The 21,485-nt window shown below is 50.9% G+C and overlaps 3 protein-coding genes and 1 long non-coding RNA gene across 4 annotated transcripts; 1 reads left to right on the forward strand and 3 right to left on the reverse strand.

Annotated features, from left to right (window-relative positions):
• Nucleotides 1-804: 804 nt before the first annotated feature.
• Nucleotides 805-3,923, reverse strand: LOC310917446. The gene is made up of 4 exons (XR_014591454.1): nt 3,702-3,923; nt 3,030-3,142; nt 2,420-2,453; nt 805-974 (listed from the first exon to the last, which is right to left on the reverse strand). It is a non-coding gene; the product is annotated as an uncharacterized lncRNA (long non-coding RNA).
• A 467-nt stretch (nt 3,924-4,390) lies between these two features.
• MRPS2 (mitochondrial ribosomal protein S2) lies at nt 4,391-6,995 on the reverse strand. Its single transcript, XM_083875852.1, has 4 exons — nt 6,944-6,995; nt 6,783-6,866; nt 6,530-6,659; nt 4,391-5,263 (listed from the first exon to the last, which is right to left on the reverse strand). Exons 1-4 carry the CDS (start codon nt 6,969-6,971, stop codon nt 4,720-4,722), a joined length of 786 nt encoding a protein of 261 aa, XP_083731978.1. The 5' UTR covers nt 6,972-6,995; the 3' UTR covers nt 4,391-4,719.
• A 158-nt stretch (nt 6,996-7,153) lies between these two features.
• On the forward strand, nt 7,154-8,484 carry PIERCE1 (piercer of microtubule wall 1). Its single transcript, XM_083875962.1, has 3 exons — nt 7,154-7,237; nt 7,310-7,391; nt 7,644-8,484. The coding sequence occupies exons 1-3, from the start codon at nt 7,173-7,175 to the stop codon at nt 7,842-7,844; spliced, it is 348 nt and encodes a 115-aa protein (XP_083732088.1). The 5' UTR covers nt 7,154-7,172; the 3' UTR covers nt 7,845-8,484.
• A 1,854-nt stretch (nt 8,485-10,338) lies between these two features.
• PPP1R26 (protein phosphatase 1 regulatory subunit 26) lies at nt 10,339-19,449 on the reverse strand. Its single transcript, XM_083875534.1, has 2 exons — nt 19,366-19,449; nt 10,339-16,647 (listed from the first exon to the last, which is right to left on the reverse strand). Exon 2 carries the CDS (start codon nt 16,584-16,586, stop codon nt 12,639-12,641), a length of 3,948 nt encoding a protein of 1,315 aa, XP_083731660.1. The 5' UTR covers nt 16,587-16,647; nt 19,366-19,449; the 3' UTR covers nt 10,339-12,638.
• Nucleotides 19,450-21,485: the final 2,036 nt, after the last annotated feature.

Genomic DNA, 21,485 nt, shown 5'->3' on the forward strand with positions numbered 1-21,485 from the left:
TTGAGCTGCACGGGAGGGAAATCCAGGGCTGGAATTCACTGGAATCCAGTATTGAGGCTCCAGGCAGCCACCCCAGCTCCTCATCCCTTGTCCTGCATCCCCATGGCAACAGCTCCCCTGACAAATCCATCTCCTCCTGCCATTAGCACAGGAATCCAACGCCCCTGCCAAAATCCCTTCCTCAGGGCGGCAGAAAAGCCATTTTTCATCCCTCCCTCCATTGTTTACTCCCACTAAATCCCCGCTGTTCCCTTCCCTCAAAGCAGCATTAAAAGCACCTGGAAAAGTGGAGGAAAACAGTTTCCTTCAATATCAGAACCTCTCTAAATATTTATGAAGAGGTGGCCCCTGTAGCTGAGAGACCTGGCCCTGACAGCTTAATTGAAATAAAGACACTTGTGACAACAATTGTTCCATTAATCCATGCCCCCGAGGCCCTGGACACTCCCAGGAATCGCTGCTGACTCCCAGGAATTCTGTGATCACTAATAAAGGGCACAAAATGAGTGCAGTTTACACACCACACCGGGATATAGGAGAGAAATGAGTCAAGGCAAAGCTGTTTTACACTCAAATTCCTCCAGATTCCCCACAGAAGATGGGGAAAAAAGCCAGGGCACTCCAAGACTGACAAACTGATCTCACTGGGTCCCCTTTGTGCCCAAGGGGATGGAGGCAAAACCTTAAATTGCTTTAAAACAATCCTAAATTCTCATATCCACAAAGTCTTAAATCCTAGAATGGTTAAAAAATAGCATTACTTGGGGTGCTACAAATACACAGCACAATCCTTTTAGTCTTGTAGGTGGCATCTTTATTTAGTTTTTGGGTTTTTTTTTAAATTTAAATTCTTAACCATGTAGAGAAAACACAGATGATCAAGTTTTAGGAATCTCCAAACCATCAGACGTGGATGCTGCCAACCAGTTCTCAGTTGCCACGTTTGTCACACATTCTGCAGCTCAAGGCGTGATCTGCAAATAATGAAAAAAAAAAGGCCCAGGATGTCAGAAAAGTTGAAAAACAGGCAGGAAAAGGGAGCAATAATAGCAATATTAATGGGCTTAATTAATTAATTAACCCCTGCCATCCAAACTCTGCTGCCCTCATTGTCTAGGGATTGTCCCAAGATTTTTCATATCCCAGAGGAAATAAAAAAGAAATATAAAATAAAAGCACATTTTAAGGCTCTGTCATCAAGGGTTACAAGGAAACTTTTAGACAGGGATTTCCTTCAGTCCAGAAGGACATACCACAAATTTAGGAGAAGCTCTTTGGCATGACATCAGAAGGGTTTGGAAAATAATCTGGCTGGGGGAGGGAGTTTAGGAAAGGGATAACTGAAGAGCAGGATAGCTGGAGCCTGCTCTGGGTTATTCCGTTACTCCCTAAAAATTCAAGGTGAGTTTGCCAACCTTGGTGCAGAGCCAAGCTATTAATAGTGCAGGGAAAAAATAAATCTGGGCTTATTCCAGCCTTTAAAGCCATGACATAAACCAGTCCTTGAGGAAGGGCTGTGCTTTGTGCAGAGAGATTTTTAATTTCTCTCAAAACCACTTTCATGCAAAACATTCACGTTTTCCACAGCTGAGAGCCAGTTTTTCCTTCAGTAAAGCAATATCCATGGCCCAGGAGTGCTGCTAGGGAAAGGGAGCTCCAGTAAATGGCATCAGGAAAATGCTCACGGTTCTGCTGTGCCTCACACAGGGAAGTTGTAAAGAGACACTCATTAGCACTCAGTGCCCATGCAGGACCCCTGGCGTGAGGAGAGCCTGATGAAAAACCCCAAACATGGATTGCAGGGTTAAAAGCAGTCAAGGAATTTAAATTAAAGAGCCACATCCTCAAGCATAACCACATCCCCACAACCTTATTATCATTCTCTTCCAAAGCCAGCGACTTTTGCCAATTAAAGGGCTCACTTTGCACCACTGAGGCACCTTTGGCCCTGTAATGGCCATTTAATGAGGTTTCCCATTTAGCAGTGCCAGAGTTACTGCAAAGCCTCGGGGTCACAATCTCTGCGTGCCCAGAGCTGCTCTCACTCGGCTCATGGTGTCATTTAAGAAGGGACAATGACACACACAGAGCATGATTTGGATATAGGGACACCTGGGGATGGGTTTGGAGCAATCTGGGTGCCCTAAATCACGACATTGGGATAGTGAGGGTGATTCAGAGAAGGACTGAAGGACAGTGTCCATCCTCCACCACCCCCCACAAAGGCAAGAGCAGAGGAAAAGCCATCAGATAAATGTCAGGTTGTCGAGCAATCCTGGGAGCTCACAGGGAATCTCAGAGCACCAGGGAAGACATCGCCTGTTGCTGTCTGCCACCGAATGACACAAACGCGGCACTGCAGCCACGCCTGCAACACGAGATGGGGCAGGGCTGGGACAACTCCCAGCGGGGCACTCACCTGGCCCGGGGCTCCTCTGCCTCTGTCGCGGCCTCTGGAAAAGTGGGAAACACCAGGAGAGCGGTTAGACACACCCCAATCCCGGTTACACCGTTACCGTTTCACTAGCAACAGGAACTGAAAAGAAATAAATCTCCTGTGCTGCACAGAACAGAACTTCCCACTCTGGTAACATCCAGATCTCACATTTCAGAGTTAATTTCACAGTTCAGAGTGAATTTCTCCCCAGTCCGATTAAAGATGTCAGGCTATCAATCACTCTGAATGCCCACGGGGTGCAGGACAAACGAGCGTAGAACATAGCCTGGGTTTGTCTCGCCACTCTTCTGACACAAAGATGCCACAGAAGTCATCTCTGCAACGCCAGTGGCAGCCTGGGGGGAACAAATGACTGAAAAAAACATAATTATGGGTGGATGTCCACCCCTGGAAGTGTTTAAGGGCAGGCTGGATGCTGCTCTGAGCAACCTGGGATGGTGGAAGGAGTCCCTTCCAAGCCAAACCATTCCATGATTCTGTAGGATTTATTAAAAACAAGATTTTTATCACCTATGTAAAATCAGTGCTACAAAGGTATTTGTGGAGATACCAAATGTAACAGTCCACTTACAGTCAGAAAGGTGGTTGAAGTTTGCTTGGGCAGCCTTCTCCTGAAGGATCACACTTTTATTTCTGAAGTCACACCATCTTGGTCACTTCATTGCTTTTTTGTCCACTGCCAGGCTGAAGAAAGAAAAATAAAGGCAAAATGCTGTTAAAAAATTCTCCAACAACTTATTTTTTTTAAATTTGTGAAACACGCCATTTAACTAAAAACCAGAGAATTACAACAACTAAAAAAAGCAGTACCTACTAAAGATTCATTTTTAGCTACAGAAATGTTTGAAAACATTTTCCTGAAAATCTGAAAGCCCTAAATTTTCTTCCTTTCTTCAGTGGGGTATGTTAAGAATATACACAGCTGTGTATGTATTATATTATTGCTACACATACATATATATATACACACACACATAAATAAATATAAAAAAGCTATATACCTTAAAATATAATCGGGTAATAACATACAGATCTATCAATATCATAACTATATATTAATAGTGTATATATAATAATATATGGGCTGATGTTTTGCTTCAGGCCCATTCCATGATATGCCCGACCTAGAGCGCACGTGGCAGCTCCGGGAGCCCCCCGAGCCCCGGGGCCGCTCCAGGGCAGGCCAGGCCGGGCCGGGCCGGGCCGGGCTGAGGGGGAATAAGGGCCGTTCCCGCTCCCTCACCTCGGTCGCGCCCTCCCCGCAGCCGCTCAGCGCCGGGGCCGGGGGGAAGCGGCCTTGGCCCTGCGGGAGCCATGCCGGAACATGGTGCGGGAGCTGAGGAGCCGCCTCAGCAAGCAGCGGTTTGCTGCGCCCCAGGGACGCGGGGCTTCTCGCTGACCCCGCCGGGAGAAGCCGGTCCCGGTCCTGGTCCCCCTGAGGCACCGCCAGATCTCCGCTCCCGCCGCCCCGCGCCCGCAAAAAGGACGAGTGTGACCCCGCCTCCCGCTTATATAGTGCGGAGGCTCGGGTGTGCGTGCGCGCCGCTCGCCGCCCGACAGCGCCCCCTGCCGGCCGGGAGGACCCTGAGCCGGGAGAGGGCAGGACTGAGCGCGGCCGGGGATCAGGGACAGGACATGGGATGGGACACGCAGCCCTGTCCAAGACTGCTCTAGGGCCTCCCACAGACACGAAGCATGATAAAGTATGGGTATATCTTTTCTCAGCTGCTCCTGGAGTCCCTCGCCTCCCTTGGTAGAAAACGTTGGGCTCTCAGCGTGTCCCAGGACAAAGTGGGAACCCTCCCGCCCTGCAGCAGCCATCCTGAAATGTCCCCAGCTTGAGGACATCCTTTCCTTCCCATTGCTGTGACTGCCCTGGCCAGACTCCCCATCCCATTCCACAAGGGAAAAACCCAAAAAGGATCACAGGGCTAAATCCTTTTATTTGATAAGAAGAGATGCAAGATACAAGTGGTTTCAAGTGAGATCATGAGCTCAGGAAAGCCACAGGACAGCTGCACCTCCCTGCCACAGTGACAAACTCAAGCACAGGAGCAGGGACTGGCCTGGCTCCATTTTCCCTTGCATTGCTCTGGACAATTTTTGGAGCTAGAAACCCTCCACAGCTGTGACTGCTGTGGGATCACCATGCACAGGACTGGAGGGGTCCCTTCCCCAACCAGCCAGCTGTGCCCAAAGCTCTGGATGCAGAGCCAGTCCCACGGAACTGGAGCAGAGGCACCGAGCCCACCCCTCGGGCTCTAATTGCCCTCGGCTTTGCTCCGCAGCTCCTCCACGGCCTCGATCTGCCGCCTCCTGTCCTTGGCGCGGATGATGGTCATCCTGAAGAGTTTGCAGTAGAGCTCCACGGCCGCGGGGCTGTCGTCATTCCCGGGAACGGGGTAGGTGATCAAACATGGGTTGCAGTTCGTGTCCACCACCCCGATGGTGGGGATGTTCATCTTGGCCGCGTCGCGGATGGCCACGTGCGGCTCGAAGACGTTGTTGAGGGTGCTGAGGAAGATGAGGAGGTCGGGCAGGCGGACGCCGGGGCCGAACTGGACGTGGGCGTTGGTGAAGAGGCCGCCCTGCCAGAAGCGGGTGTGCGCGTACTCCCCGCACGCCCGCGCCGTGCTCTCGACCAGGTGGCAGAACTGGCGCTTGCGGCTGACGAACAGGATGATGCCCCCGCGGTAGGCCACGTGGGCCGTGAAGTTGAGGGCCAGCTGCAGGTGCTGCATGGTCTGATCCAGGTCGATTATGTCCTGCTCCAGGCGGCAGCCGAAGATGTAGGGCTCCATGAACCTGCGGGGGCAGCGGGGATGGGGTGTGCAGGGGGATGGGGTGTGCAGGGGATGGGGCGTGCAAGGGGATGGGGTGTGCAGGGAATGGGGTGTTCAGGGAATGGGGTGTGCAGGGGATGGGGTGTGCAGGGGATGGGGTGTGCAGGGGATGGGGCGTGCAGGGGATGGGGCGTGCAGGGGGATGGGGCGTGCAGGGGGATGCGGTGTGCAGGGGGATGGGGCGTGCAGGGGATGGGGCGTGCAGGGGGATGGGGCGTGCAGGGGGATGGGGTGTGCAGGGGGATGGGGTGTGCAGGGGATGGGGCGTGCAGGGGGATGGGGCGTGCAGGGGGATGGGGCGTGCAGGGGGATGCGGTGTGCAGGGGGATGGGGCGTGCAGGGGATGGGGCGTGCAGGGGATGGGGCGTGCAGGGGGATGGGGCGTGCAGGGGATGGGGCGTGCAGGGGGATGGGGCGTGCAGGGGGATAGGGTGTGCAGGGGATGGGGTGTGCAGGGGATGGGGTGTGCAGGGGGATGGGGTGTGCAGGGGATGGGGTGTGCAGGGGATGGGGTGTGCAGGGGATGGGGTGTGCAGGGGGATGGGGTGTGCAGGGGGATGCGGTGTGCAGGGGATGGGGTGTGCAGGGGATGGGGCGTGCAGGGGATGGGGTGTGCAGGGGATGGGGCGTGCAGGGGATGGGGTGTGCAGGGGATGGGGTGTGCAGGGGATGGGGTGTGCAGGCATTGAGAGCTCCACAGGAACCAGCCCGTGGCTCCTCCTGCTCCTGGCTGATGCCAGAGGTGCTCTCTGATGTGGACTCAATATATTCTGAGCCTGAGAATTGCTAGCTCTTCTCAAGGGAAACTTTTCAATAGTTTTCTTTTTCCCAAAACAACCCTGTGTAAACAATATTGCTTTCCCATAACAACAGGTGTCGTTTGCTATTTCTGTTACTGAGCCAAAGGAGAGGTGTCAATGCTGTGGACCAATAACCTGCCTTCTTAACACAACATGTTATAAAAGGGCTGAATGAATTGTAAATAAAGCCTTCTGATTTCCACTGTCTTCTAACTGGAGTCAAGCATCTTTATTTTGTGTCCTATTTCAACACTCTGCAGAGAGCCTCATACCCAGTGTCTGCCCCAGTCTCACACCCTCTCACATTGCGGGGATCCCTGTGACCTGCCCTGTGCGGGCAGTTCCAGGCTCAGACCAGTCCAGCAAACGTGGTCTGGGGAAGCATCCCCGATGTTACCAAGCCCTGGATCACGAAAAGCATCACTCACCTGTGCCGACATCCCTTTTTGTGGCCCAGGTGCACCCGAGCATCAAAGAGATCTTTCAGGGTGAAGAGCTCCTTCACGCTGAAGAAGTCGGGGTGCTTGAGAGGCTCGGTCAGCAGCTTGTCATCGTCAGCTGAGAGAGGGGAAACAAACAATCGCTGTGTTTGGGGGCCGAGCCGGGGCTGCTGCAGGGCGGTGACGGCGCTCAGGCTGCCAGGGGCGCAGTGCCCGGCTCGGGGGGCAGCACAGCACTCACCGCGGGGCCGGCTGCCTGCCGGGGCTGGGGTCGGCACAGGGACAGGGACAGGGGCCGGGGCGGTGCTGTAGAGCCTCGGGGCCGCTGCGGGAGAGAAAGACGCGTGTCAGTCCCAGGCGGGCCGGGACAGCCCGAACCGGCCGAGCCCGGCGCTCACCCACCCGCCCGCAGGAGCCGCGGCAGCGCCATGCTCCGAGCCCGCCGCAGGGCACGGGGGAGGAGAGGGAGGAGAGGGAAGGTCAGCGGCGCTTTCCGCTTCCTGCGGGGCGGAGCGGGGCGGAGCGGGGCGCATCCCCGCCCTCCCCGGGGCGGTTACCCCGCGCTCTGGTCGCTCCCGGTCGCCCGGCAACGCTCCATCCCCGCGGCCCGGCCCGGAGCGGCGGCTCCGCCATGTCCGGCTCCAGCCCCGCCGTGCCCCGCCGCTTCCAGGAGCTCACCGTGTACCGGGGCTACGGGTGAGCGCCGCCCCGGGCGCGGCCGGCGGGCCCCGCTCCCCGCGCTAGCCGTGCTGTGCTCTCCCCCCGCAGGCAGCCGCAGCCGCTCCACCCGCGATTCCGGACCCTCAACCAGACCTACGGCAGCAGGGCCCCCACCGTGCATGAGCTGCCGGTACGTGCCCGCGGGGCTCCGGGGGGCGGCATGGCCCGGTTCGGCCCCGGGGACACGCCGCATCCATCCCCTGCATCCCCTGCATCCACTGCATCCCCTGCATCCACTGCATCCTCTGCATCCCCTGCATCCCCTGCATCCCCTGCATCCCCTGCATCCGCCGCCTCCAGGCTGTGCAGGTGCTGTCCGTGTTTACAACATCCCAACCCCCCCCGCCCCTCCCTCCCCGATCCCCCTGTCTCCCCCCCGCAGAACTCCTTCCACTCCATGCCGCACAAGTTTTCGGATCATCTGGGCAAGGCTGGCATGTACAGGAACAACAGCCTGAACACGGCCCTGGAGACGAGCCACTGCACCGGCCCCGACACCTTCATCACCGCCTACGAGCACCTGGATTTCCACCCCAGCTACAACCCCAGCGGCCCCTCGCACTGCAGGGACCAGCCGCCGTAGCCAGGACAGCGCCGCGCCTTTTGTCTGCCTGGGGAAAAACACCCTCGGCCGGCCGCGGGGCTGAACGGACCCGCTGGGTTATAGAGGGAATGTTATTAGGAGTGATACATTAAAGGTTTAGTGTGGTTAAGTGTCACTTAGGTAGCTCATGTGAAGCGTTTTGCCTGATTTGTCAGCAACATATAAATGCTAGAACATAAATTCCGTATTTATCTCCTCCTCTAATGATCCTTTACACTCTTGCCTCATGCACCACATATCATTAAATATTAAAATCTAAACTGCTTCTCTACTATTTAATGAATAATCAATCTGCAAGTTTTCCAAAGGTATTCATTAGCTCTTTGGATTTCTTGTAGAAAGTTCATGTTTATTCTCTCTCAAAACTAGAGTTTTATGAATTTATTCAAATAATGACAAGTTAGCAAAAAAGATTTTTTTTAAGTTTTATTGGAACAACTGTAGGTACAGGCAAAGAAACTGTGTAAGTTGGACAGTGACTGCACTGAAAGAACACCTGAACATTTTTGGCTTAAAAATGGGTTTTAAAGAGAAACTACTCTGCCTGTTTATGGATGAAAAAAAAATCCCACCGTACAGGTGTAACCTAACATTAAAAATGAGCATAATATTATTCAAACTGTTTGCTAAAAATATAAATAATGAGTGTAACATTATAGCCAAACACCACTGCAGCTGATACTCTTCACATGTCAGAAATATTCCCTGTTCATGGCATGTGGTAAGAGCTGGGTAAATACCCCTCTGCTGCAAACACACCAATAAACTGGAACAGATAAATAAACTGAGCAGAAATGGGCCTGAAAAATTAACATTTCAAAGATTTAACACCTGGAAATAAATAAAAAACCCTCTTCCATTTGCTGTGATTCTCATATTAGACTCTAGACAATACCTGGAGCTTCTTAGACCTTCCCTTTCTTCTCCTGAAATGAGAAAATAACAAAGTGCTGGATCAATAGAAATAGTTGTGACAATGTTACATATATTTTTATCCACAGATTTTTTTCTGCAGGTGGCATAATTTAGGGATAAGGCTGCCTCTTAAAAATATAAACAGAGTGGATTCTGTCACATATTTTCCCACTCCATCTGAAAACACCCACCTCTTCTTTCTTGCCTCAATTTCTTCCCTTTTAATTTTATTCTTGAAGCCAGTTCCCTTGAAGAGTTTGGCATGCAGTGTATCTGAGTGTTCAGAGCTTAGACCAAATACACTTTTTTTCAAAGAAATACCTGTACAAATTCAAAATATCATCCTAAAAATGGCTCATTTTACCACACAGGATCTACCTGAAACTATATCTTTCTACTCTGTCTTTTTTTTGAAAGGAAGATTTTCATGTTTGCAGATAAAATTATGGGAGGCTGAACTATCACCAACTGAAGGGATGAAAAATTAAAAAGCTTCTACATGAATAGAAGAAATGGGGGCAGGGATGGTGTGTTCATGCCTTGTATAAAGAGCAGCTACACATCAAAACACGTGTTCCTAAAATAGCAGCAAAGAACTGGGAATAAAAAATTAAGGGAGTCCTTGGTGTCCCTTGAGGATCCTTGAAGATTGTTCCCAAAGCACATAGAATCAGTTACTGGGGTAAAAAGGAGCAATAAACCTCTTTTCAGGTTTATCTGAGAGCTGTGGTACTGCAGCCAGGATCTGTAACTGACCAGAGCCATAAGAAAAAACACCAAGTGGTTTAATCACTTAATATCTAAATTACCAAGTTTTGTGCTCTGACTGGAAAAAGAAATATGCATTGTGCATTTTTTAAAAACATGAACCAGCATTTATTAAAAAAAAAAGGGCCTTTATGAGTTTTAGAAGAGCTGAGTTTATGGTTCCATGTATCTACTGCAAAAAGGGATTAATTGGTGTCTCAGGAGGGTGGAATAATGGGAAAAGGAGTTTTCTGGACACTGCCCAGAGCTGGCACTGGAGTGACAGGGCCAGGAGGGCTGTGCGGTCTGTGCCCACTCTGTGCCCTCCCTGGGGATGTCATGGGCACTATAATAGGAAATAAAATCTGCTTTTGGAACTGCTTTTAGGAAGATTCAGCCTTGAGAGATTTGTGCTGCAGTCCCAGCCTTGGTACCACGTGGGGGAATTTATTGCCACTCAATATAATCTTTTCTATTCCTCATCTGGTCAGCCTTTAGTGATGTGTAAGAGGGATTTCTTAATGCTCCAAACCACCAGTCTTCTGTTTTCCGAACAAGTGATGAGAACTGGGGCAGGATGAGGACACTGCCACAGGAGCCCTGGCTGTTCCAGTTCCAGAGATGCTCCTTGATACACATTTAATTATACAAGGAAAGATTCCACTTCTTGACCACAAACACCAGGAAAGAGAACTCTTGGGGTTCTGGTACCACAAGCACCATTCTCACCTCCCAAAAGCCACCCCTTTGTAGTTTGTAAATTCTCCTCCTTCATTTTTTTTTTGTTACAAGAATTGATGACATCCTCAGTCAGGAGGGAAGAAGAGGGAACACAAAAAATTATTACTCACGCAAGATGATGACACAAACCATAGGAACACTCCAGTTTCACAGTCCATGGGCACAACCCCATTTATTAAACATTAGAAACTCAGCAATGTACACCAGTTCCTATATACAAATCAAGTTCATCAATTAAAAAAAAAAAAAAAGTGCTGTTTGAAATCAGGTTTTATTTAAAGCACAAGGTAACTGGAATTGCATTTTAACTGGGAGTGAATCAGGTCACGAGTGGTACTGAGGACACAGACACAGCGACAGGGGCACCAGACACCTTCCAAGTCTTAATGTGGATTTACTGAAAAACTTTTGAGGAGAAACATTCAGCTTTTTATACAAACAGTACAGAGTGCTTCCAACATCTCTAGGAAAATTAAGTATACAGTTTAATCCTTTTAAAGCAAGGTACTTGGAAAACTTCTAGTTTAAAATACCAGCCTATTGACCTATTCCAAACAAAAGGCTCAAACCCTGCAACGGAATCAAGGCAGAGCAAAAGATAAACCTGTCAAGAGGGAGTGCAGGCACTGAGCTAAGGAAAAACCACTTTTCCAAGGTATCCTACCACAAAATGGAGATGAGCTAACACACTGACCTTTAAACAACCCGGCCAACCAACCCCAGGGCTACAACAAGGTGGCTGGACAGTCAGAAATGCCAAGTGAGCACTAGAAACATGTTTCAAAGGTAGCTGCACGACAGCATAAACACACCAAGGATGTTTATTTCTCTACATGCCACAGTTACTACTCTATGCTACACCGTATTTTGCTCGTATTCTGCATCACACCAGGGACACCGTGGGATTCTGGATCCAGTCTTGGCTGCTTTTGCTCCATTTTGCAAGTTTAAGGCCAGCCTGGAGGAAGACTCCTGAAGTGACTGAGAAACAAAGTGATGCTAAGTGGTGGTTTGGCTGAGAGAAGTTCTGCAGAAGAGCAGACAAAGAGAATACCAGATCAATTCACAGGGACAAGATGAGAAGACAAACTCCTCCAAGGACTTCACGACACAAAAATGAAAATGAAAGAGCCAACAGCTCCAATTTATACCTTTTGAATTTGCAGCGAAACCAGCGTGAGGGCACTTTTTTTGTGTGTGTGATGTGAATGTGCTACTTCAATCCCGCTGAAAGTCAGTACAAATAAAAAGATAGTAGTGAAAAATTGCTTTATTCTGGCTGCTGGAAACGGAGGCAGAGAAAGAGCCTGAAGAAAGAACAGTGCTGAAAATATCCGTGGCTGAAAAAATATCCGTTTGTGTTGTGACTTCCTACAGCAAACCCAGCTTTGCTTTATTGCACCAAAATTGTCAGTGAAAAGTTCACAGAAATGTAACATTTTAAAAACCACTTCTGAAAAAGGAAAGTTAAGGGCACTCAGTTCTGGAAAGTTCATTCAGGAAACCAAGAGCCACCTCTGGGTAACTGCAGGGCATCAAATGAGAGAGCTGAGAATAACAGGAATTGTTTGAGCCCTGCAGGCCCAACAGTACAGAAATCCAGGGAAATCCAGGGAAATCATATTGTCTGAACAGACACACTCCTTCACTTGTCTTGGACTGCAATTGTGCTCAGAATCATCTGCCAGCAGGAGGTTCTGGGTATGCAAAAGGACTTTGAGCAGCTGCTGAGATCCCTTTGCACAGGAGGTGAGGACAGAGCCATCCACTTGATTTACCTGAATTTGCATTTGTGTCTTCCAGGCTGCATCTCCACACCCACAGCTCCTGCACTGAGTTCTGCTCAGAGACCTCATCCCGCAGTCCTCAGGGTGGGAAAACTGAGCTCCCAGCAAAACCCACCCCAAGGATTGTCCTGAGGCAGCTCAGATGTGGCCACTGTCAGGTCATCTGCACTGCTATCCAAGGCTGTGTTTTCCCAGGATCTCTTAACGGGTTCCCAAATAAATTCTGTGCGCAAACAGGTTTCCCTTTGAGAGACAGTTAGAGGCCTCATAATTTAAAGTGTTGATTAGCCAATATCTTATCTACAGTAGCTACAGCATCCTGTAGGAATGCAAGCCCTAAAAATCATTATAAAAAATATTTCCTTAGAGCACTTTAAATAATTTACAAAATTCTACAAAAGCTACGTATGTCTATCTGTGATATCCCTGTTAAATAGAATTATTTTCACATTAGTGTGTGTATGATATACAGGTATCAGCATCTTCCACTGCCTCTCCTTTCCTGTCTCAAGTTTTATCAAGGTAATTACAATCGGAGTTATTTTATAAAAAGACTGCTAGTGTAAAAAAAAAAAAAAAGTACTTACATATTTGAAACCTTTTTTTCCAAGAGGGAACCTGGGCAGTCCCCTGCAGGTAGATCAGTAAATTTTGCACAGGTTTTGGTTAAAAATTCCTGCCCTTGGTGTACTTCACTAGCAGCTTCCCTGTTCTGCAGGACAGGTACTTTTCCTTCCATTTTGGAGCTGGACACCTGGATTTCTTCCTGCCTGTCAACTCTTTCTTCCTTAATGCACATCTGCACACTGTTATCTGCACATGCTCCTCCACTATTATGCACCGCTGCTGCTGTCACATTGAATTCCTGCCTTGGGCAAGCTAAACTTGGATCTGGCCTTTTGTCCAGCTGGTTATTCCCTCCCTTACTGCCCACCTGAGCACTCTGCTGAGCTGACTCTCTGCTGACTTTATCTGCTTTTCCCACACTGCCCTCAGGGCGTGGGGGATCCGCAGCGGAGTCAGCCGGGCTGCCTTGGTGAGTATCTCCTTCCTTGATCCACATCTGGGTGTTCTCAGCTCTGGAGGTTCCTCTGCAAACCTTATCAGCTTTTCCTGCTGCCACGCTCTGTTCCTGTTCCTCAGTTCTGGGGTGGGACTGATCCCCTGGAGCATCAGCCCTCCTGCAGCCCTCAGCTGCCTCTTTGAGACACTCAGCTCCTGTTTCTGCTACATGGGGACTCGCCCCTCCCACAGTGAGTTTCTGAGGATTGGGTGCTTTTATTGCTGGTGTAATTTCCCCACTGAATTCGCCTTTTGGCAAGGGGTTAAGTACATCTGTGTCCTGGGGAGCTGCCTCCACTCCCAAGGCACTGCTCTGGGTGAGCAAACACTCTGCTTTCTGCTTTTTGTTCAAAAGCATCAATTTCTTCCTGTCCCGGGCGTATTTCAGACCTGCAATAAATTTACTTGAGATCTTTAGTTGGAAGGTATTCTTCCTTTTGGATCTGGGCTTTGCATTCATGACTTTTCTTACTTTACACCCTTCATTTCTGCTGGGTTTTGGGGGCTCTGTGTTACGGACATTCCTCTTACCTGTGGCATTCCCAGGTAACTCCCCAGCAGCACCACCTTTGACCCCTCCCAGTCCTTGCTTAGCTTTTGACTGACCAGTAGTAGGAACATTCTCTGCAGAGGAAGCACATTTTCCACTGCCAGCTAACATTGCACTTTTCCCTTCTGTTCTCTGAGAGTTCTTCACGTCCTCAGTTTGCTGAGCTACCTCAGTCTTTTTACTCTGACCCAGCACGGGGTCAATCTCATTTTCCACTGGTTGCTGCTTTGCTCTTCCTTTATTACCAGTTTGTTTGGTCGCTCTAAATAGGTCCAGACTTGCATCACCTTTTTGCATCTCTGAATTGCTTGCAGAGTCCTTAGCCTTTTCTGCCAAAAACCTCCTGATTTCTTGCTCGATGCTGTCATCGCTGTCCACTGAGCTGCTGTCACTGGCATCTGACACAGCTGGGAAAGCACATTTTCTATTTTTAGCCCCCCGCTGGTTTGGAACTGGTTTGGGTTTATTGCCTTTTTTCAGCTGTAAGTTAAACTCCAGGTTTTTCATGGTTTCTGGCTTGTCATTGGGAAGTTTGATGCTGTCTGGAGGGTTCCTGACTGCATTCTCCCTCACAGCTTTTCTGGGTTTTGAGAGGCAGCTTTTTACCAGTGAGGGATTTTTACATTTCCACTCGTTTTGTTGGATGCTACTGAACTCATCCAGCAGCTGAGTTTCTGTCTCACTGAATCTGACTTTCTTCTTGCACTGAGCTTTCTGTTCCTTGGATTTCTTCTTTAACTTCCTTTTAGACCGTAACAGGTCCTTGATAGCACTATCCAGGTCCTCATCACTGTCCAGAGAGCTGCTCTCATCACCCGACCCCTCCCTCTCTGGGGTTTGGGTGGGGTTTTTTATAGGTTTTCTTGTGCTACTCTGAGCCTGCAGAAAAGGGTTTACAGAGTCCAAGGCCACACATCTGCTGCCATCAGAGCCAGACAATTTGGGAGACATCAGCTGCTGCTGCCTCTGGTCTTTATTACTCTGAGCATCCTGGAGTTCTGTGGGGCTGCTCAGGGCACGCTCCTCTTGGAGCATGGGGAATTTGGAATAGTTACCTGGCTGGAAAAGTCCCGTGTCCAGATGTTCAGGTAGTTTTGACCCGCCTTGTTTTGCTGTTCTGCCTTCCCTTTTAAGTCTCCTTTTCTGAGTCAGGGATAATTTGAGTGTTTTGGGCAGAGCAGGCTCAAGGGTCCCGGTGAGGCTGTTTGGATCAGAAGGCAAAGGCATCTGGATGGAGCGTGACAGGCTGGGAGGTTTTGTTCCAAGGTTTTCTGACTGTGCTTTCAGAGCCAAAAAAGCCCTGATTTCTTGTTCTATGCTGTCATCACTGTCCACAAGGCTGCTGTCGCTTTCACAACGGGAGGATGAGAGAAGCTGGGGAGAAAAGAAGGAATCTGCAGTGAGGGATTTGTTGTCACTTCCCATTTGGGATGGCATGATTGTTTTGGAAATATCCAGGATAGCTTCTGCACACATGAGTTCTGCAGATGTGTCTGCTCTGCAAGAGGCCTGCAACGTGAGCTCACAAGCAGCAATCTTGTTTTCTGGAAGTGCAAAATGTCTGGCTTTTTTCAGTGGTTTAAACAGCTTATTAAAGTCATTGCTGGTGCTTTCTAATCTGGTTGACTTGGAATTAACTTCTTTTCTCTTGTTGCTTACAGGGTTTTTATAGATTTCTGGTGAGGCACTTTTTGTGGAACTAATTGTCAGGCTGGCAGAAATGTCTGCCATACCCTTTGGATCAAATTGCCCCCTCTGCAAAGGGACACAGTTTGCTGCATGACCTGCCTCTTTCCTGATTTTCTCCAGCTGGTAAAGCTGAATGGCTTCTTCAATGCCATCATCACTGCTCGAGTCAGATGTGTGCATGCTCTCCTTGGAAAGTGTTTCCCTTGGCTCCCAGTAGTGAGCTGCACTCCCCTCATTCTGCTCCACGAGCCAGGGCTGGCTGGCAGTGCCTATTTCTAGATATGCCTGGTTCACCTGGCTGAAATCACTGGGCTCTGCTTGGAGTTTTGACTGCAAACACTTGGACTGGGCGCTGGATTTCTGCAGCTTGGGATGGTGTCTCAGGAGCAGTGCATTACAACCTCGCTTTATAGCACCACAGTTTGTTCTGCTTGTTGCTTCTTTGTTGCATTTCAGGACAGATCTCACACGGGAATCTTTTTTATCCTCCTCAGTAACACATTTACTAATTTCCTGCTGCTTCTTCTCATTCAGGAACTGCACTATTTCAGCGTGTATGCTCTGTTCAAAGGAGTCATCGCTGCTGATGCTCTGAGGCGAAGCAGGCTGGAGTCTTTTCCCAATTCCCAGGTGGTCAGACAGGTACTCTTCAGACAGCATCTCGGCTTTAAATTTCACAGGGAGGAGGTTACTTGCCACTTTGTTCTGGGAGAATTCTCTCTTAAACCTTTTGTCTCTGCTCACATTCTCAGAACGCTCTGCATTCCTTGGCAACGACTGGGCACTTTTGCTTTTTGTTTTCAAGTACTCTTGGATGGCTTCCTCTATACCTCGGTCCACAGAGTCGTCGCTGTCAGAATCGAGCAGCAGAGTCCCAAACTCCACATTCTCCTCCACCTGGCTGCCATCAGAGTCCTCAGGGCACCCGCACTGGGTGTACTGAGGATGCTTCCGCAGCAACGTGCTGCCGGACGTGACTCTGGCACCGCTGCCTTTGTCTCCCTTCTGTTTCTTCTGCACAACACAGCCACACTCATTGTTCATACCCAGGGCAGGCTCTTGGCTCTGCAGGTTGTTTATGATCATCTGAACTTTGGCGCTCACGGAGGTCCTGCTGACGTTGCCGTCGGATTCGGGGAAGCAAACGGGGTATCTACAATTCCTGGCTGGTCCAAAGGACTCCCATTTTGTCTGAAGAGCTACCAGAGGAGGAGCATCCATAAGGAACATTCTAGCAGGCCACAGAAAAGTCCACCATGGAACAGATTTTCAGACCGGTCTCTCCTCCATCCTATAACAAAAGAAAAAAAGGAAAATGTTAAGCATGTGGCTTCTAGAAATTCCATGAAATAATCCTGGTAACATAAACTGTAAATTATTAACACCCAGAACTGCTGTGCCAGATAATCACAGGATTTACTCCTCAACATCACTTGAACAGGTAGATCAGTCACTACTGCCATTGTGGACAAAGCAGAGCACTCATCATTTGTGGTTTGTAGTGTTTTCTGGCAAAATCATAACCCAATTCAGGTAATTCACTTCTGAAACTCTTCCTGTGCTTTCCAGTCCCTTCTGCAGGGGCTACAAAATAATGATGCATTGCCTAGACCCAGAGTGATGATATTCAATGTGCTGGTGTGTGCAATCCCCTTTGCACCGAGGTTGTCTGAATACTTTTGCAGAAAACTTTGTGGCAGGAGAGAAGGAACAATTTTAAGGAATTCCTTCATAGTGGGAGTGGAGAACCCAGCAAAGCACTCTGCTCATTGTTTCCTTTGGCATAACTGCCCTTTTGGAGGATCATGTAGCTCAGCTTTCCAGTTTTCCAATGAAAGCAGCACTGGCTGTGTCCACTTGGTGCAAGAGGAGTGGGTGTGGAGAAACCTGGACCATCATCTGGGATGGCGGGACACAAACCAACTCCTCCTCAGAGAGCAGAGTGCTCACACAATATCCCAAAACAGCTTTTACTAGATCTGACTTGGCATTAAACACACACAGCCGAGGGACTGGGGGCAGCTCAGAGAGAGGGAAAGGGAACTTATTTCTTCCTGAAACACACTCTACAGCAATAACCCCGAGACATCAGTCATCCGGCCTCACTGCAGGATGAAAGCTCTTGGCAAACACAGATCTTTGGGAGTGCACAAAAGCAGGATGAAGATTAAGAACTGTTCTTTGTGTTCCAGTAGAAGCCACAGACAGAACGAAGCTTTGGTTTGTGGAGGAGTGGAAAAAGCCACCCACAAAACTCCAGTTAACATCCCAAGGAGTTCACCACCTCCACATGGTCCCATGAGGGTTGAAGGCTTCACCTGCAGCATCATTTGGCAGGATCAAGGGTGACAGTAATTCCCAAAAACTACAGCACCTGGGTGTCTCTCCAAGCCCAGGCTCCACACAAACACAGTGAGTCCCAACTGCAGTGGCACCGGACTCTGCCGAGGTACAGGGACATGATTTTCCCTCTGAAACCTCCCTGACCTTGCACTTGTCAATTATTCTCTAGTTCTGGTTTCAAATTAATCAGTGACATTAAATATTTTAAAGGATTAATGACTCTAAACTCTTAAAAACTTCTATTTATTTTACTGAGAGTAAGGTAACAGACAACCAGGGAAGACAATTCTTCATCACTCTTTGCTTGGGCAAATATAAATTAAAAACATTTTTCCTCGTAATAAGCAGCTAAGGATCAAAAAGACAGAAATTAGGATACCTCATTACCTTGAAGCAACGCAATTAACACACTTTATCTCCCAGCTTCATTAAAAATTAAAACCCTAACGTTTTTCCTATTAACCTATTTCCACAGTTTTCAGGGAAGGGGCAGGTGCCTTCACTATCCCACAGCTGGACTGGGGGTCCTGCAAGAATTCCATGGGATTGGGGTGAATTTTTGTGTCCCAGGGCACCCATGGAGAGCGTGAGGGGACATCTGGGTGCTGCCTGACGGGGGATGTGAGGGGACAGTCACACAGGGGATAGTCACACAGGGTGTGAGGAGACATGAGGGGACACACACTGAGGGTGTGAGGAGACATGAGGGGACACACACTGAGGGTGTGAGGGGACACAAGGGGACACACACTGAGGGTGTGAAGGGACACAAGGGGACACACACTGAGGGTGTGAGGGGACACAAGGGGACACACACTGAGGGTGTGAAGGGACACAAGGGGACACACACTGAGGGTGTGAGGGGACACGAGAGGACACACACTGAGGGTGTGAGGGGACACAAGGGGACACACACTGAGGGTGTGAAGGGACACAAGGGGACACACACTGAGGGTGTGAGGGGACACGAGAGGACACACACTGAGGGTGTGTGAGGGGACATGAAGGGACACCAACCCAGGGGGCACCCAGAGGGGCTGTGTGAGGGGACATGAGGGGACACACATTGAGGGTGTGTGAGGAGACATGAGGGGACACACTCTTGAGGGTGTGTGAGGGGACACGAGGGGACACCTACCGGGGTCTGAGGGGAAATGAGGGGACACACACCCAGAAGGAGGGGGGTGCCCTCTGTAACTGTGTGAGGGGAAATGAGAGGACACCCAGAGTCCTGAGGGGACACTAACTCGGGCTACCTACAGTGGATGTGTGAGGGGACATGAAGCGACACCAACCCGGGGGCACCCACAGGGGCTGTGTGAGGGGACATGAAGGGACACCAATCCGGGGGACACCCACAGGGGCTGTGTGAGGGGACATGAAGGGACACCACCCCGGGGGGCACCCGGGTGAGGGACAGGAGGGCTCCCCCAGCTCGGGGGGCTCCTTGGAGGGGCTGTAACGAGCCCCCCACCCTCGGGGCCCGCCCGCAGCCGCCGCCCGCGGGACCCCCGCGGGGCGCCGCGCCCAGTGCCCGCGGCCGGCCGGGCCTGCCCGCGCCGCCATGGCTCCCGTTCCCGCCTTCCGCCGCCCGGACCCGGGCCCGGGCCTCCCTCGGCCGCCGGCGCTGCGGGGCCCGGCCGCGCCCCCCCCGCCCGCCGCTCACCTGCCGAGAGGAGGCCGACGGGGGGAACGGGGGTCGGCGGCGCCCGGGCCGGGCTGTCGGCGGCTCCGCCGGGCTCCGCTCGGCCGCTGCCCGCCGCGCTGGTGCAGGGGCGGGCGGCGCTTCCTTCCCTGCCCCCGGGGAGCGGGAGGCATGCGCCGCAGGGCTCCGGCGGGAGGCGGGGAGGGACCGCTCCGGGCCGGGGCACAAAGGCGGCGGCGGCCGCTGGACTCGGGGCCGGCCCGGAGCGGAGGGAGGGAGGGAGGGCGGCGGGGCCCGGTAACGATCGTAACGGAAGGGCCGCCGGGGGAAGGGGCTCCGCGGCCTCCCCCCGCAGCCCCGCGGACACGGCCGGGCTGCAGACCGCGCTCCCCGCGCTGACCGGGAAAACAGCGGCGGAAAGAGCGAGACTGTACTCGGCTCTTGTCTCAGAACTGTGCGCACAGCCGGGGGATGATCCATCCGCTCCCTCCGGGGTGCCAGGCTGGGGGAAACTCAAAATACCGGCAGGATGCAAGACTTGGCTGTCCCAGGCACGGAGTTTGGGGCGCAGAACGAGCACTGAGGTGCGGAGAGCCAAGGCCTCTGCTGTCAGCAGCTGGAGCGGTCTGTGCTGGGGCTCCTGCAGCTCTTGGGTTGTTGGAGGTTTCACACAGCGAAACAGCAAAGTTTTAGTGCTCTTAATCCATCCCTGTTTAGTCGGTAAGCGGGTTTTCCCCAGGGATGCGCTGCCGAGCCTGTGCTGTCATCCCTGTGCTCCCAGAGGAGAGCCAGAGCTGTGGGATCCTCCCTTTGCAGACACCCGCTCAGCCTGCTCATTCCTAACACACACAGTGAGTCACTGCTCTCACGCTGTAAATCCGCACAAGCATTCCCATTCCCGGTCTCTGGCTAACAAACCCCTGGTGTCTTAATGCAAAGTTGCCTGTTTTCACTTTGTCAGTGCGTTGTGTTTCCCCTGTGATGCTGCAGAGGAAATCAGCGTCCTTTGGCTGGGTGTCATTAAAATCACAGGGGAGATGCTCAGCCCGGGTGATGTCAAGTGGGGAACAGCAGCTAAGGAGGGTCCCAAGCTGGAAATGAGAGTGTTGCACTATTTTTGTGTTCACTCTGTGGCAACACATCACAAGATACAGGGCTGACATATGGCGAGGAACAGATTTCCACCTGCTTTTATCCCAGAGATTCTTGTTTTGGGGAGCACGTGTATTTCTGTGCCCTTTCCTCATCTCCAGCTAAACATTTTAATTTTTTCCCTTCCCCCAGGAATCCTCTACTACCAAACCAGGTCTGACCCTGGGAATGTGGGGCAGGACCACGTTTCAAACCATCAGAAAGAGTTACAAACTCGTATTAATTTATCTCTTGCTCTTACAACAGATAAAACAGAGCCGATAAGACATTTGCCTGTGTGTTCTTGTCCCTGGGATATGTAACATGCCTTTTATGTTCCGATCTGGCTCGCTTGAACGAGACTGCTGAAAACAGCACAGCCAGCATCTGTGTGCAGGGGGAAACAATGGACTTGCTTTTCCTCCACCGCAGAATTGCAGCCTGGAGGTGAGGAAACTTTGCTTCGCTCACCATATTCCTCCCTAACGCCGCGGCAGAGGAAAGAAAGGGCTCTTGTATTCATGTATCCTCCCGGGCCAACTCAATTTACATGTGAATGCACTTTTAAAATAAAATTAAAGTCAAAGCCGTGGCCAGAAGCCTGATAAATGTTTTTGTGCACATGCAGTTGCTTGGGAGGGGGGAGGCTGCTGCTGCTGGAGAGCTCTGCTGTCCCCAGCCGAGGCGGCATTTGTGGCTCTGTGTGCCACTTTTACTTGAAAGAAGAGCAGAGCCTCTCCCCGAGGTGCCATTAGGGGTGATTTGTCTCCCTGATCCCTGATCTTGGCGGAAATGAGAGCAGTGGTCCCTGTCCCCGCTGGACGGGAGACAAAGTCACTAATTGGGCCCCTCATTAGAATGGCTGGAATGGCAGGGGACCGTTCACATTTCCAGAATGAAACATCTCCCCCGACCTCCGGGTCTGCTGCTCCTGTTTGCAGGGATAGGTGCTCATTACAGGTGCCTCTGGATACCTCAGAGCCTGAAATCAGAGCTCAGGTGATGCCTTT

The sequence above is a fragment of the Zosterops lateralis genome, assembly GCF_965231275.1.
Source record: "Zosterops lateralis genome assembly, chromosome: 20".
NCBI classification, from domain to species: Eukaryota; Metazoa; Chordata; class Aves; order Passeriformes; family Zosteropidae; genus Zosterops; species Zosterops lateralis.

Bases quoted from the DNA above. Each gene is read 5' to 3' on its own strand.
- PIERCE1 (XM_083875962.1), top strand. From the start codon at position 7,173: ATGTCCGGCTCCAGCCCCGCCGTGCCCCGCCGCTTCCAGGAGCTCACC. The intron at 7,238-7,309 runs GTGAGCGCCGCC...CTCCCCCCGCAG, and splicing joins ACCGTGTACCGGGGCTACGG to GCAGCCGCAGCCGCTCCACC. The intron at 7,392-7,643 runs GTACGTGCCCGC...TCCCCCCCGCAG, and splicing joins CCACCGTGCATGAGCTGCCG to AACTCCTTCCACTCCATGCC.
- MRPS2 (XM_083875852.1), bottom strand. From the start codon at position 6,971: ATGGCGCTGCCGCGGCTCCTGCGGGCGG. The intron at 6,867-6,943 runs GTGGGTGAGCGC...TCTCTCCCGCAG, and splicing joins GCCGCGGCTCCTGCGGGCGG to CGGCCCCGAGGCTCTACAGC. The intron at 5,264-6,529 runs GTGAGTGATGCT...CTGCCCCCGCAG, and splicing joins AAAAAGGGATGTCGGCACAG to GTTCATGGAGCCCTACATCT.
- PPP1R26 (XM_083875534.1), bottom strand. From the start codon at position 16,586: ATGTTCCTTATGGATGCTCCTCCTCTGGTAGCTCTTCAGACAAAATGG.